This window comes from Triticum aestivum, chromosome 7D, assembly GCF_018294505.1.
Source record: "Triticum aestivum cultivar Chinese Spring chromosome 7D, IWGSC CS RefSeq v2.1, whole genome shotgun sequence".
NCBI classification, from domain to species: Eukaryota; Viridiplantae; Streptophyta; class Magnoliopsida; order Poales; family Poaceae; genus Triticum; species Triticum aestivum.
Genome location: NC_057814.1, coordinates 267,655,308 through 267,669,904, shown reverse-complemented (window position 1 = coordinate 267,669,904; position 14,597 = coordinate 267,655,308). Strand labels below are relative to the sequence as shown.

The 14,597-nt window shown below is 41.7% G+C and overlaps 2 protein-coding genes across 6 annotated transcripts; both read right to left on the bottom strand.

Annotated features, from left to right (window-relative positions):
- Positions 1 to 352: 352 nt before the first annotated feature.
- LOC123167721 (NADH dehydrogenase [ubiquinone] iron-sulfur protein 5-B) lies at positions 353 to 2,951 on the bottom strand. The gene is made up of 2 exons (XM_044585580.1): positions 2,638 to 2,951; positions 353 to 685 (listed from the first exon to the last, which is right to left on the bottom strand). Exons 1-2 carry the CDS (start codon positions 2,785 to 2,787, stop codon positions 575 to 577), a joined length of 261 nt encoding a protein of 86 aa, XP_044441515.1. The 5' UTR covers positions 2,788 to 2,951; the 3' UTR covers positions 353 to 574.
- A 1,211-nt stretch (positions 2,952 to 4,162) lies between these two features.
- Positions 4,163 to 13,974, bottom strand: LOC123164445 (peroxisome biogenesis protein 1). 5 transcript variants are annotated; one of them, XM_044581940.1, is made up of 18 exons: positions 13,684 to 13,974; positions 12,981 to 13,154; positions 12,630 to 12,729; positions 10,668 to 11,114; positions 9,857 to 10,495; positions 9,643 to 9,734; positions 9,426 to 9,499; positions 9,102 to 9,324; positions 8,854 to 8,947; positions 8,622 to 8,776; positions 8,100 to 8,327; positions 7,382 to 7,582; positions 6,971 to 7,096; positions 6,784 to 6,845; positions 6,438 to 6,555; positions 4,994 to 5,278; positions 4,768 to 4,850; positions 4,163 to 4,666 (listed from the first exon to the last, which is right to left on the bottom strand). In XM_044581940.1, the coding sequence occupies exons 1-17, from the start codon at positions 13,897 to 13,899 to the stop codon at positions 4,812 to 4,814; spliced, it is 3,273 nt and encodes a 1,090-aa protein (XP_044437875.1). In that variant the 5' UTR covers positions 13,900 to 13,974; the 3' UTR covers positions 4,163 to 4,666; positions 4,768 to 4,811. The 5 variants fall into 5 exon arrangements, with proteins under 5 accessions (XP_044437875.1, XP_044437877.1, XP_044437876.1 ...); XM_044581942.1 differs by having other exon boundaries at positions 4,163 to 4,653; XM_044581941.1 differs by having other exon boundaries at positions 4,163 to 4,850.
- Positions 13,975 to 14,597: the final 623 nt, after the last annotated feature.

Below are 14,597 nucleotides of genomic sequence, written 5' to 3'. Positions count from 1 at the left end.
ATAAACTGATTAATCAGTTCGTGAGGAGGAGGTAGAATCCGAACAACTGAAGACAAGCCCATCCTCAGCACCTGAAGTGCCAGTGCCAATCAATTAAAAGAAAAGCGCTATTGTGAATTGTATTGAACCATCGTGTTGCTCTTTCTTGAGCAGAAGAATGCCATGAAGTTACTACTCCCTCCGTTTTTAAATATAAGTCTTTTCAGATATTCCAACAAGTGACTACACACGGAGCAAAATGAGCGAATCTACACTCTAAAGTATGTCTACATACATCCGTATGTTGTAGTCCATTTGAAATGTCTAAAAAGACTTATATTTAGGAACGGAGGGGGTACAAGATATGCAGACATGCACAAACATCATGTTTCATGATTGAATCAAGCGTTTATTATCGCTTAATATCTCAAACATGCACAAACTTGATGACCAAGGTAGTTTATCGAACTCATGCTCTCAGAACAAGTCATGGAGTTGGGAGGGTAGAATGTTTAGGTAATTATTGCCTTGCTCATAGCCGAACATGGAAGCACTTGCAGCAAACAAAAGCATAAGAAAAAATTGAAAAGGGATGCTAGTGGTGAGCTGCAACAGCAGGAGCTCCTTCGGCTTCTTCCTTGGCCTTGCGAGCAGCAGCTCTTATCTGACGTTGCTCCTCCTTGTAGATCCTGTTCCTGCGTTGGAACTGCAGTAGAAGAAATAACAAATGTTAAGTTCACGATTTCACTATCAGCTTACAATGATTCATAAAATCACCCGGCACAATGAAATGGAAGTGCAGAATAATATGAGTTCAGACTGTCATCTTATCTAGCACCCGAAAGTACTTCAAAACAATGAATGGACCGAAGCTGGTTCTAAGGTATTCTTTTTGCCAGGAAAATGGTTCTAAGGAATCGGTGTATTATCCCTTTGAAATAAAACATAAAATTCTTATATAATCCCATCACACATGGCAGGATGTAACAGATACTCCCTTTGTAAAGAAATATAAGACCTATTAGTGATCTAAACGATCTTATATTCTTTACAAATGGAGTACTTGAGTATAATTACCTTTTTTTTGTTCTACTAGTCACATCCTAGAATCAGCAATTGTCCTAATTAGTTTATCCCATCACCATGTCAGACACTGATGACTTCCCGATTAAGATAGGACTGCATCAGGGGTCAGCTTTGAGCCCTTATCTTTTTGCATTGGTGATGGATGAGGTCCCAAGGGATATACAAGGAGATATCCCATGGTGTATGCTCTTTGCGGATGATGTGGTGCTAGTTGACGATAGTCGGACGGGGGTAAATAGGAAGTTAGAGTTATGGAGACAAACCTTGGAATCGAAAGGGTTTAGGCTTAGTAGAACTAAAACCGAGTACATGATGTGCGGTTTCAGTACTACTAGGTGTGAGGAGGAGGAGGTTAGCCTTGATGGCCAAGTGGTTCCCCAGAAGGACACCTTTCGGTATTTGGGGTCAATGCTGCAGGGGGATGGGGATATTGATGAAGATGTGAACCATCGAATCAAAGCCGGATGGATGAAGTGGTGCCAAGCTGCCACAAAAGCTAAAAGGCAAGTTCTACAGGACGGCGGTTCGACCCGCAATGTTGTATGGCGCTGAGTGTTGGCCAACTAAAAGGCGACATGTTCAACAGTTAGGTGTGGCGGAGATGCGTATGTTGAGATGGATGTGTGGCCACACGAGGAAGGATCGAGTCCGGAATGATGATATACGAGATAGAGTTGGGGTAGCACCAATTGAAGAGAAGCTTGTCCAACATCGTCTGAGATGGTTTGGGCATATTCAGCGCAGGCCTCCAGAAGCTTCAATGCATAGCGGACGGCTAAAGCGTGCGGAGAATGTCAAGAGAGGGCAGGGTAGACCGAATTTGACATGGGAGGAGTCCGTTAAGAGAGACCTGAAGGATTGGAGTATCACCAAAGAGCTAGCTATGGACAGGGGTGCATGGAAGATTGCTATCCATGTGCCAGAGCCATGAGTTGGTTGCGAGATCTTATGGGTTTCACCTCTAGCCTACCCCAATTTATTTGGGACTAAAGGCTTTGTTGTTGTTGTTGTTGTTGTTGTTGTTGTTGTAGTAGTTTATCCCATCACCAGAAGCACAATTTCAGCGACCATCCTAAGAGATGATTGCACAAAAGACTCCGATACACAACCCTTTACAATACGCTTATCAATGTTGACTGCAACACGCAATGAAATGGAGCATGTAAGAACTCCGACCTAATTTGTCAAGCCTACAATGGGTTAAAGGATCCCTGCGCAATCCTACTTTGCCCGAACACGGCTACATCGAATCGATTCAGAATGTCGATGGTTCACAAGTAGGCTACATTGACGACGGAATATAACAAATGAACACATGACAATATCGACATGAACCCTCCAAGTTCGAGAACACATCGGGAACAATCGATTTCTCTCTGTATATCGATACTGCCACGAAAGACCGGAGATGCCTGAAATTCCGGAGTGGCTCGCCTACGTACGAATTACACGAGGCCCCGGCGACAGATCTAGGTAGCCGCCGGCCAGCCGATGCGGCGGCAGATCAGACGAGGAAGGATAGATCTCTATCCATCTAGGCGTGGGGAGGAAGGGGGGAAGAAGGATGGGTACCTCCTTGGAGTGGTGGAGGCACTCGAGGTAGTCCTCGCGGAGGAGGCCGCAGTCGGAGGGCTGGCGGCAGCGGCTCATGCACGAGCTGAAGTCCAGCCAGAAGTCGTAGCACCGGCCCTTGTTCCCGTTGATGCCCCACCCGGACGCCATTGCCTCTTCTTCTTCTCCGCCGTCGACCTTGGCAGCCTCTTCTTCTTCTCTCTCTCCGGTGGTCAGTCACGATTTCCCTACACTGCTCTCCCTCTCTCTCTCTCTCTCTCTCTCTCTCTCTCTCCGCCTTCCTTCCCCTCACCAGACAATGTTGGCCCACGTACCATTCCCCCCTCTCATGGAGTCACGATGTCTCTACCGGGCCTCGCGTTCGGCTCTGGGCCTCCAGTACCCGGGTATCCCCAATGGCCTCGCGTTCCCCAATTCCAAGTACCCAGCATCCCCTAAAAAAAAGCAACCCCTAAACCAAAAAGTCACCCAGCAAAGGATTTTCTACCGTCAGTTGGGTGTCTTGAGAGATTGTAAACAAAAAAGGTGTCTTGAGATGTTATTCTTTGCTGGGTGACGCTGGCTAGAGATTGTAAAGGATTTTCTACAGCTAGGAGATCCGGGCTTTCGAGATTTGAAGATCTTTAAGTTGGCTTTGCTTTCTAGGCAATCCTTAAGAGTGCTGCACGGACCAACTCCCCTTGGCGCAAAAATTCTCAAGTCGATATACTATCCAGCATGCTCTATTTTGGAAGCTGAACTAGGGCCTCATCCATCACAGATCTGACGCGCTATTCTTGATGGACGTGATATTATGGCTAAAAGAATTATTAGGAGGATTGGCACAGGAGAGAGCAAAAATATTTAGCTCATAATTGGATCCCGCGGAGCAGCTACAAAAGGCCGATTACTTCACTCGTTCAAAACCCACCAGAGTTTGTGGCCAAGCTCATAGATCCCACCTCTTCTTTTTTGGCGTGAGGAGCTGGTGTGCAGGGTGTTCATTCCCTTTGATGCTGATGAGATATTGAAGACCCCCGTGTGCGCTGGAAGAGTTGATGACTTTTGGGGCATGGAGTGAAGAGAGCAGGGTTTTTTTTCTGTGCGGTCCAATTACATGATGATTGTTTAAACAAAAATTAGCAGGGAGGATTGGTTGGAGCATAATGGTGGATCCTCTAGTACTGAGGCACAAGGTAAAAATTGGACCTTGTTTTGGAAAATCAGTGTCCCATCAAAGCTTAAAGTGTTTGTATGGCGGTTAGCACAACAGTACATCCCTACGGGCGAGCTTCTTCACCACCGAAATATGGCCAATACCCCCGTGTGCATCCAGTGTGGACAAGACAACACTTGTCATGCTTTGCTCGATTGTTTTGTTTCATGGCTAGGAGAGTTTGGGCGCTCTCATCAGAGGAACTACTAGAAAGACAATTTAGTACAAGAAAGTGCCAATTTAAAAATGAAGGCAACCTCATTATGCAGAGTGGTCTAGCGCCACTTAGCCCACTTTTGCTCTAAACTTTCGTTCTTTGACAAGAAATTATACGAAACGAAACACAATTCATTGAGAAAAATAATGTTTACACAACAGTTTTTCTTTCACATTGTCTATATATTATGCTACTAGTTTGGAATTTGTGTAAACCTATCTTATGCTGAAATCAATCTGCAGGCCATAGTATCCCTTGCTGTGGCGCTTATTCAGCAGTAGCAACACAAAATCCCACTTGTTATCTTTATTCACAAAGGGAAGCGGATCGGTACCTCCTCAAAACAAACATAGCCAACAGTCGAACCACCAAAACCAGGACCCCCCCTGTTAGCATGTGTCCTCCCTACGCGGGGACGCTCTTAATTCGATTAGAAAAACTAGGGCACACTGGTAAATACAGTGTCGCATATCGACGGTAGATGGCAACACCTTCACTCTCAATTCAGAATTTTGTGCAGATCCCTTCCTTCTTTTGTGGTAGTACAAAATAAGCTAGCCTTGGCCGGGTTCTTTTGTTCCGCGCCATCTGGACATCAGAGAAACTAGACCAAACATCTGCATTCAGAGAGAACCCAATGTCCATCCAAATGTTCGGGAAATTCGTATTTGCATGGATTTTCTTTTATGAGCAATGCAGATCAAAGCATGCAGGTGACCTTATTTGTCCCATGTAGTTAGTTGTCAATCTTGAAGGAGGTAGTCAAGCCAGCGTCACCTTCTTGCCTTTCGACTCTCTAGCCTGCATAACATTCTTTCAGTAATTGTGCAAGAAATATCACGTTAAAAAGATAGTTATTGCAGGTGAATCATAAGGGGATGATTCAAATATTCAATCCGGAAATATGTAGTATGGATACTGTGAAATTGGGTAACAACTAGCACCTTCGTGGAAAGGGACTTCCTGGACGACACAAATTCGCCAAACTCCTTATCGTACCCCGACTTATCATCAGCTGGTGTAGAAGGTCTAGCCTTCATAGCAACAGACATGAGAAGTTCTTTGCTGATACACGGTTCTCTTTCCGGGATACCATCCTGCCTGCTGTCCAGAACTTCATGAACCGCTGCCAACCCAGCATCTGTTATAATAGCCGCAAGATCAGCACCAGTAAATCCTTCAGTCAAGGAAGCAACATCTTCCAAACTGGCATCACTTGCCAATGAAACCTGAGACCAACAGAAGACACAAGAACGAAGCCAAAATTAAGAAGAATGTAGATGCAGAGATAAGTGAACGTAGTATTCTGTGCTGAAATTGCTCATAAAACGAGAGAAACTACATAACTGACCAAATACTGAAATAGAAAGTACTCCCTCCGTTCACAAATATAAGATGTTCCAACTTTTTTTTTCTGAATTGGATGCATATAGACACGTTTTAGTATGTTTGTTCACTCATTTTAGTCTGTATGTAGTCCATACTGAAATAGCCAAAACATTTTATATTTGTGAACGGAGGGAGTAATTATGAGGTATAATTTTAGGGGTACAAGATTTACATAGAGAAACTGAGGGTACATCCTCTCTACTCTATTGAGAAATGTTTTTTCTAATCTAGGAGTACTCCCTCAGTTCACAAATATAAGATGTTCTAACTTTTTTTCTGAATTGGATGCAGACACGTTTTAGTATGTTTGTTCACTCATTTTAGTCCGTATGTAGTCCATATTGAAATATCCAAAACATTTTATATTTGTGAACGGAGGGAGTAATTATGAGGTAAATTTTTAGGGGTACAAGATTGACATAGAGAAACTGAGGGTACATCCTCTCTAGTCTATTGAGAAATGTTTTTTCTAATCTAGGAGTACTCCCTCCGTTCACAAATATAAGATGTTCTAACTTTTTTTTTCTGAATTGGATGCATATAGACACGTTTTAGTATGTTTGTTCACTCATTTTAGTCCGTATGCAGTCCATATTGAAATATCCAAAACATTTTATATTTGTGAACGGAGGGAGTAATTATGAGGTATATTTTTAGAGGTACAAGATCTACATAGAGAAACTGAGGGTACATCTTCTCTAGTCTATTGAGAAATGTTTTTTCTAATCTAGGAGCAAAAACAAACTCATGAATAGTACACCTGAAAAACTAGATAGAAAATTGCTGATGTTCCAATAACTGGTGAATAACCAATATGACACTCCCTCCGATCCAAATTAATTGTCGCAGCTTTAGTACTGTACTAAAGTTGCACTAAAGCTGCGACAATTAATATGGATCGGAGCGAGTAATAAATTTTGCCGTAAAAGATCATACAGAAAAGGACAACATGACAGAACAAACAATAAAACTAACAATGCATTTTAAATGAAATCTCACCGTCCTAGAGTGCACTTTCAGAATTTCTACACGCTCATCCCATCGAGGAAAATCACAAAAGACAAGACGATCGAATCTTCCAGGGCGCAACAGTGCCGCATCAATTAATTGTGGTTTGCTGCACATAACAAAATTAGCAACCCATCAGAAAATGGAATGCAATAAAGTAAGCATTTGAATAAACAAATCCTCATTGGTAAAAACCACAGCATTTCATCCTATGCTCACTGAAATAATGAAGACTCAACCACAGAAGGAAACATAGGACAAAAGGATAGACTGACAGAGATCACAATCCAAAAGTAGAGACTGCAATCTGTTTTGCTTTGAGTGTTTGAGAACTAACCTTGTAGCAGCAAATACAAATACTCCAGTCAAGGTTTCCACACCATCTAGTTCAGTTAAGAACTGCATAAATACAATTAGAACAACACAGATCACGGCAAGAAAATAACTAGATAATGTTCTGCCTTTTTTGTTACTACTAAAGACTCACCTACTGAAGTTGAGTAGCAGCAAAGGCAGTTACTTACCTGATTGACAACGCGATCAGAAACTCCTGCACTATGTGTTCCTCGTTGGGGTGCAATGGAGTCAAATTCATCAAAAAATAGTAAGCAAGGTGCTGCCGCAGCAGCCTTTGCAAAAAAGTCACGAACCTGGAATCAACTCATTAATATCAGAACATGGTGATCTCAGTGGTCTTTTGCAACACAAAGAGTAACTATATTCAACAGTAAGATAGGTTTGAGCAATACAAGGCGCAGCGAAATATCGTGCTTTCACGTCACTTTCTTCTAATACAAAAAGATGTGCTTTTAGAAGCGTATTCTAGAAGAAAAATAAGGAAAAAAAATCCCAAGTATCCTTTATATATGTGCATGAAACTAGAAAAGGGCAAAGACCAGAATCAGATGACACAGTTAAAAAAGAGAGTTCCTTACAGATTGCTCAGAAGAACCAATGTACTTATTCAACAGCTCTGGGCCCTTGACTGAAATGAACCGCAGAGAACAAGCTGCAGCCGCAACCCTCACAATATGTGTTTTACCGCATCCAGGTGGTCCATAGAGGAGGATGTTCGACCGCATCCGTACAGGTGCCTTAGTAAAGACGTTTGGGTATTTTGATGGCAATTCAAGAGTCTATAAGGAGAAAAATAAATATAAGTAGGACCATCTTATTATACAGGTAACAAAATGAAGGAGTGTAGAAGATAGTTAGTTGACCATGAGAAACCAATGTCAATGTTCATTAAAAAATTGTTCTAAACTGGCTTATTAATGCCTTGCACAATCCCTTTGAATACAACAACAATGTTCACTGTAATGTATCTACAGTCAGTACATTTCAACGTCCCCAGAAGTCAGAAGAAAAGGCAACTTTTATATTACCGCTAAGGTCCTCAACAGTTTAGTTTCAGACGTTGGCGCACGGATAATTTGTATGTTCCGTTAGCTATGGGTATTCATCCCCTGAACAATGACCATCGATACCCTAATGGAATTAGTACCAGTCATCATATCTTAAAGCTCAGGTTACAATATAGAAATTAGTGAAACTTTTACAGCCAAGAAGATTCGGCGTTGTGAGCTCCTCCAAGTGGCATTATGTTTAACATACGCTGATAGAAATAATTTGAAGAAGTCAAGAAATGTGCACCTCTTTAATAATAGTTACTGCTTCATTAAGCCCTCCAACATCTTCCCAACCACCATTATTACCATCAGGAGCATATTTCCTAAGATCACGCATGGCAACAGGAAGGAAGTCATGCAGCGCCTTCAAGAAGTCTTCCTTCACCAGCGTTGGGTTTACAGAGTTCAAACAGGCAGAAGGAAGGACAAAACGAGAGGCAGCAGCGTGCACAGCCCTATCAACCAGAATTCCCTGGAATACAGTGGTATACATATATGCATAAGCTGCAGATTGTTCACAAAACACATCACATACATCACAATTTACCTGGTAGACCTACTCCTATCCAAATAAAATTTATGTCCCCCAAAATTGCAGCAATAATACAAATAATAATATGATAAGGTGCTCTATGACAAGCATGTTACATGATTGAGCTACAAGTATACTCTGATTATAAGAGAAATTACAAATTCTATTTTTGGACATGCTTGTCGATACCAGATAGTCAATAAAGAGCAGTTGCATGATAAAAGGAAACATTACCAAGTCATATGCATCATAGCCATCACATTTTGACGCTATCTCTGAAATAACTTCCTCAGAACACTGTAACTTATGCTCCTCAACTTGATGTTTCAATAGTGCTTCACGCTCAGGGATGGCAAGAGCACGGAGTTCAACGTGGAAATCGAATCTCCCTGTGGAATTTCTTATTAGTTCGTCAGAAGTTGTTGATGCAAAACCAGACTAGAAGGAAAGTGAGGAAGAAAATAACCAGATGAAGTCAGCTCTTGAGGAAGACTCTGAAGTGATTGAACTGAAGCCATCAGTGCAATAGGTCCATATCCACATGCATTACGACTTTTATCCTACCGGGAATACAGGGTAAAGCTAAGCAAGTAAGGCATACGAGTACTCTTGTAAAACAAGAGCAGCCTACCATATTAAGATGGCAGTTATACAACTTAATTTTTACATATCATAACAACGTAAATAAGGAAAAATATGATAACACCTGCTTACCTTGTACTCGTCCAGGATATCAGTCAAGTATCTTACTAACGAATCAGAGGAACTGGACGATTGGGATACTTGAGGATCTGAAGAGACTGAAATTACATTGTCTAGATCGTCAAATATGATGATAGAAGGTGAATGAAGCAAAGCTTCAGAAATGCTCTCTTCAATTGCTTGCCTTGTCTCCTTAGCCTTGCCAATTGCAAGTTTGGAACAATCCATATATATTCTGCTCTTAACAACAAAATCCACCTTTCATTGATATATTCTTAGGTGCAATGATCATTATTTCAAAAGAAAAAACTCAGTTTCTTGTAAAGAGTGGCTTACATGTGTGCCAGTATCTCTTGATGGTCTTCGAAGTATTTTGCAGCAGCCCGTGTCAAAGCAGTTTTCCCAGAACCCTGAAACAGAACATAAAGTTAAACAAATTCGAAAAGGAAAAAAAAAAACATAACCCCGAGCTCAAATTAATTTCGAAATCACAGAAAAGTTATGTCAATACAGATGTAAAATTTCACAAGAGAAACTGGGTATCATTACGTACTCGAGGCCCATGGACAAGAACATATCCAGGAAAGGGGAGCTTTAGCCTGTTAAATAACCTCAGAGCAGTTGAAGACACGAGCACGGATAGTCCTACAAAGAGGAAAGCATGCAAATCATGAAGTAAAGAACAAGATTAGCAATATTTCTAAGTATCTAAAAAATAAAATTCAAAAAAAGTAAACATTTGCACGTTCAGTGGAGAAAGAAAATACTTTTTGTCACATCCGACATTGCATTCTCCATCCAACCTAACGAAGATCGAGTCAGCTTAAAAGCATTGTTGAAGCCATCGTCCACTACAGAATCAAATGATAAAGCTTCACCCAGCTCCAACCTCCCGAAATTCAATTCCAAGTTTTCTAAATCATCAGTTGGGGCTTTCCAAGTAATCTCAACATTGCCTTGTGAATTGTTGTAACCAGGGTTTTCAAAAGTAATTGTTAACAGGTAGAGAAAATCAACTCCTCTGCTTAGTTTCCCATCTACCACTTCAAAATGGATCAAAACTTTGGCTGGTAAAACTACTGAACTTATCTCAGAATTTTCAGCATGAAAGGCCATTTCTTTAAGTTGCCCAATAAACCAATGCTTAATAAGTACCTTCTGTTCTGACATGGATTCAGAAATACTATCAGCATCTGTACTCAGAAGATGCTCATTGTTAGGAGCTTTCTGAAAAAAATTGCCATTTTCTGAAGGAATACTGGTGTTCCTCCAAGTGTCCTTTTCATGACCGCCTAAATCGCTGTTATCATGCACATATTTTTCGTGCATACTGAAATGTAATGGACACATTTTCATTATAGGCTCATCCTTCTTGACATTAGCAGTGTATTTCTTCACATAAACCCCTGGAACAGACAAACACCATTTCAGATAATTGCAAAGTAAGCAGCAGAGAAGATGCAACAATAGACTGGCAAAATGGCTATTGAGAAATGCTTCAATTTGTAACCATAATTCATAGATTAAAACTGGATAACTCTTGGTATATGGAAGAAAAAATCTGGCCTGTGAACTCACATGAATGTGTGTCTGCACTTATAAAGTGACGAATAGAGTAGGGAAGCATAACATGTCCTTTAGCAACAGAGTCTGAGAATAAGACATAGACAACTACTTCTCGGGTCCTTTTGGGTACTGAAACACCCTTCTTTTGTGCAGCTTCTTTGCCTTGTTCAATAAGCCCCTTAGGCGATGATTTAGATGAAATAGTGACCAACTGGAGATTACCGAATGAAGTCCTTGCAGCTGTATCTGGATGTATCAGCACAGCATAGCTCAGAACCACCCCCAGCTCGATGCCCTTAGATTTAAATTTATGTGCATACTTTCTATCTGCTGCTTGCACACGCAAGAGTGCCTTTGTTTCGACCTGTTCCTTCAATGAACCTTGCTTTTGCACATCTTGATATTTCTCTTTACGTTTTTTGGGTGCCACGGCAACTTCAGTTCCCGGCACAAGTTGAACTGAAAAATGGGCACAATAGATAACTTGAAATAAGGAGTAGCAGTAATTACAGTATACAGTACAGTGCAGCAAAGAAACTTCAAGCCATATGATGCCCTAGAGGCTAGAACTATACATAGGATCTCTTGAGAGGATATTACATTAGCTACAGTCATGTGCAGTACTAGTGCACTAGAGAAGCTACAAAGCGTTGTCTGTAGAGAAAAGATAATTGCAATAGTTTACCTAGTTATAGAGACTAAATTTGAACACAATAACAGTGTTCAGAAATTATACAGCATACCCTGCTTATTCTGATACAATTTTAATCAGGGCATTGCTATCTCGCGCGCGAGCGTCCAAACGCTCGGTTTCCGACAGGAGACCTTCTCCCAAAATGGAAAGTGTGCAGTGCATTCTTGATTGCCTTAGGATTAGTTGAAGGATTAATTTAGAATGCCCACTCCACTCCCCTGAAATTCAGAAGGGGGGGGCGATTAAATGTAGATTAGGTGGGCCTGCTTACCATAATAACCTACACGTTGACCGCGGCATGCGCGGAGCGCTTGCGTATGTAGTACTTGGTGTAGGCCGCTCCCATGCAAAAGGAAGTGGATCCTGTGCATTTAATGCTACTACCTGTTGGAAAGCTGACAATGGCCTGTGTATTGGTTCGAGCGTTGGCACGCGCGGCCGCAAAAGAGTCATTTCGTTTTAATGAACTAGCATAATACATTTTGTTTATAAGAGATGAGATGATAATTGGAATATTTTGATATTTCACTGAAGTATACATAATCTTGACACTGTACTAGTTTGCAAACCTTTTAAGGCCATGCCCAATGGGGGAGACTTAGCCCGGGCCCCAGGTTCAGATTCCTGACAGATTAGTAGTTGCCCAGTTAAATCCCGGTGTCAGGTCGTGCACCGGCACAAAACTATGCACCAGTCGCTTGGTCCTTTTTCCTCCCGCACCAAGCGCCTAGGTTGTTTAGTTAGCACATGTAATTAGCATCCAACATGAAAGCTGGAGTGCTTAGATGCTCTTTTAATTTATGATATTTTAATCTATAAGCATCTATACAAGCGTCTAGCATTGTAGATGCTCTAAGGAGCATCAAAATGCTGCAATAAGATTTTGTGCAATTTAAGTTTTGGGCTAATGCTTGGTTCCAGATAACATGAAACCTCACAAACCATTAACATACTTGGGGATGGACAGAAGATACTGACATGCTCAATTTGCTTTCTCCAAGAACACACTTGATACAAGAAAAATCATGAAAACAAGATCCTTTCAGTGTAAAGTAATTTATAAGAAGTGATTTTTTTTTGCGAGGCACACATCTAAAAGGCTACTTTCTTACCAAGTGCACACAAGCCTCCCTAAAAATGTACATCATATGACTTAATCTAGAAAAAAATAGGAAGATGAAATTACAACATATGATTTTACATGGGCATTGAAAGCCGCATACGTTCAAAGGATGTAACAGTATCGTGCAAGTGAATGGAGGGGGGGGGGGGGGGCATACCAACTGACTTCTTGGGACAAGATGAAACCACAACAAACTTTACAATATTATGGCCATCCAACCACAGCGGAAATTTCATGCCCTCATAAACAATACCGACCTAGTTTGAAGAACAAAATTGAAATTTTACGGATTAGAACTGAAAATGGATTTGTAAATAAGTAATACAGAAACACTTAAGTGCATTGTACAGATGATTTAATTCATTGTAAGACCTGAATTAACAGTTGGTGTAGCATATGATTAAGAGAAATAATTTGCTGCAGAACTTATAACTTCACTAGGTTTTAATGGCAGATGAAATCAGCAAGCACAGCAAACAAACCAACTACTAAAGAAGACAGATAATACCTGCTGCAAAATCGTTTCTTCAGCCAAATCAGCACGGCTCTCTAGTATCTCCCAATCATCCTCACTAAAGGGCTCTATACTGACCGAGTCAGCTCTGGTCAGAGAGCGAGCTACACTGAGTTGAGCTATTGTTCCATCAGGCAATGAAATGCACTCTGCTAACTCCTGTGCAACCTGCAAGGCTCCACCATTTGATGTCATACTGCAAATATCTGGAGCATATTTTTTCTTTTATATAATGTATAGAAACGTGTTTAAGGTAAACAAATCAAGGGCAAATCATAGATGATCGTTACAATTCTGCACAAGGGATAACCAGTTTACAACAAGTACTGGATTGGATTGACAACAAGTAGACAAATCTCGATGATTCTGATTCCATGCAACCCCAACAGCGACCCATCAAACAGTTAAGTAAAATTCCATAATTCTCTCCACGCAGGGATCTTGTTTTCATGACTTTTCTTGTTCTTAGTACACAGACATACTAAGACGGAGACCTCAGATCCACGAAGAACAGAATTTACAATATTAAAGAAATTGAAACGACTTAACGGAATCTCAATAAATTTGATCCCCAAAACCTCCGAAGCAAGCATCAGTTCAGTGAAACGTAGCAGTAAATTCCGACTCCTGGAGGCTCTATCTAACCAACCAGATGCCATGGCTATCAATTCATACTAGGGATGAAGGAGTCACTCGCCTCGATGGCACGGGATCGGGACGCGGCGCCGGACCAGGCGAGGGACCACCGTGCGCCGGCGGCCGCGCGGAGGTCGAGCGCGAGGACGGGCGGGAGGTCGCCTGAGGCGGAGGTGCGGGAGAGGGCCTCGATGAGGTGGAGCGGGAGCGCGACGAAGCAGCTCCGGGCACCGCCCACGACGCGCACCTCCACCTCCATCCCACCACCACTCGCCATGGCTCGCCTTGCCCTTCTTTTGGACCTCGACTCTTCTTCTGTTCGGATGGTCAAACAAAAGTCAACCGTTCTCTATTTCCGAGGAGGGAACTACAGTAATTTCGAACACATGAATTTCAACAGGGTGCCAAAATAATATTATTTCTCGAGAAACCCGCAGAAAAAAAATCAATTAAGAGAAGTAGATTTGCATTTACAATATACATGCACGTGTAAAAAGCGACGCATCAACTTCCCGCATAAGATACGATGCACATGCACACAGGAGAATATCTACCATAACTTTTTCTGCAACCTAGTGATGTGTTTATCCACCACATAACTAGACGAGGTGACGGCTCGCATCCAAGCCTTGGCGTTTGATGGAGTCACAAGGAAAGCCTACCAACTTTGATTTATGTTCTTAGTTGATACACCAAAATATGGTAGTGGGATGCCCAACTCAATATTTAATGTTTTTTCACACCTCCTGAGAAAAAACGCGGTCTCTGCTAAGGTGGGGCGTGGTCTCAACATTTGAGAGACTCCTTGTTATCGCCATTTCAAATGAACCCTCAATCTATTTTGCCAAGCTTATTTCATGGCCACGTCGATATAGGGAATGGTTGACACGTGGTAAGTTGTAGATGCCATGATGGCTTATTCAACGGGAACTACCCTCCCACGATGTGTCGGAATCGTTTACCTTCATTCTTAGA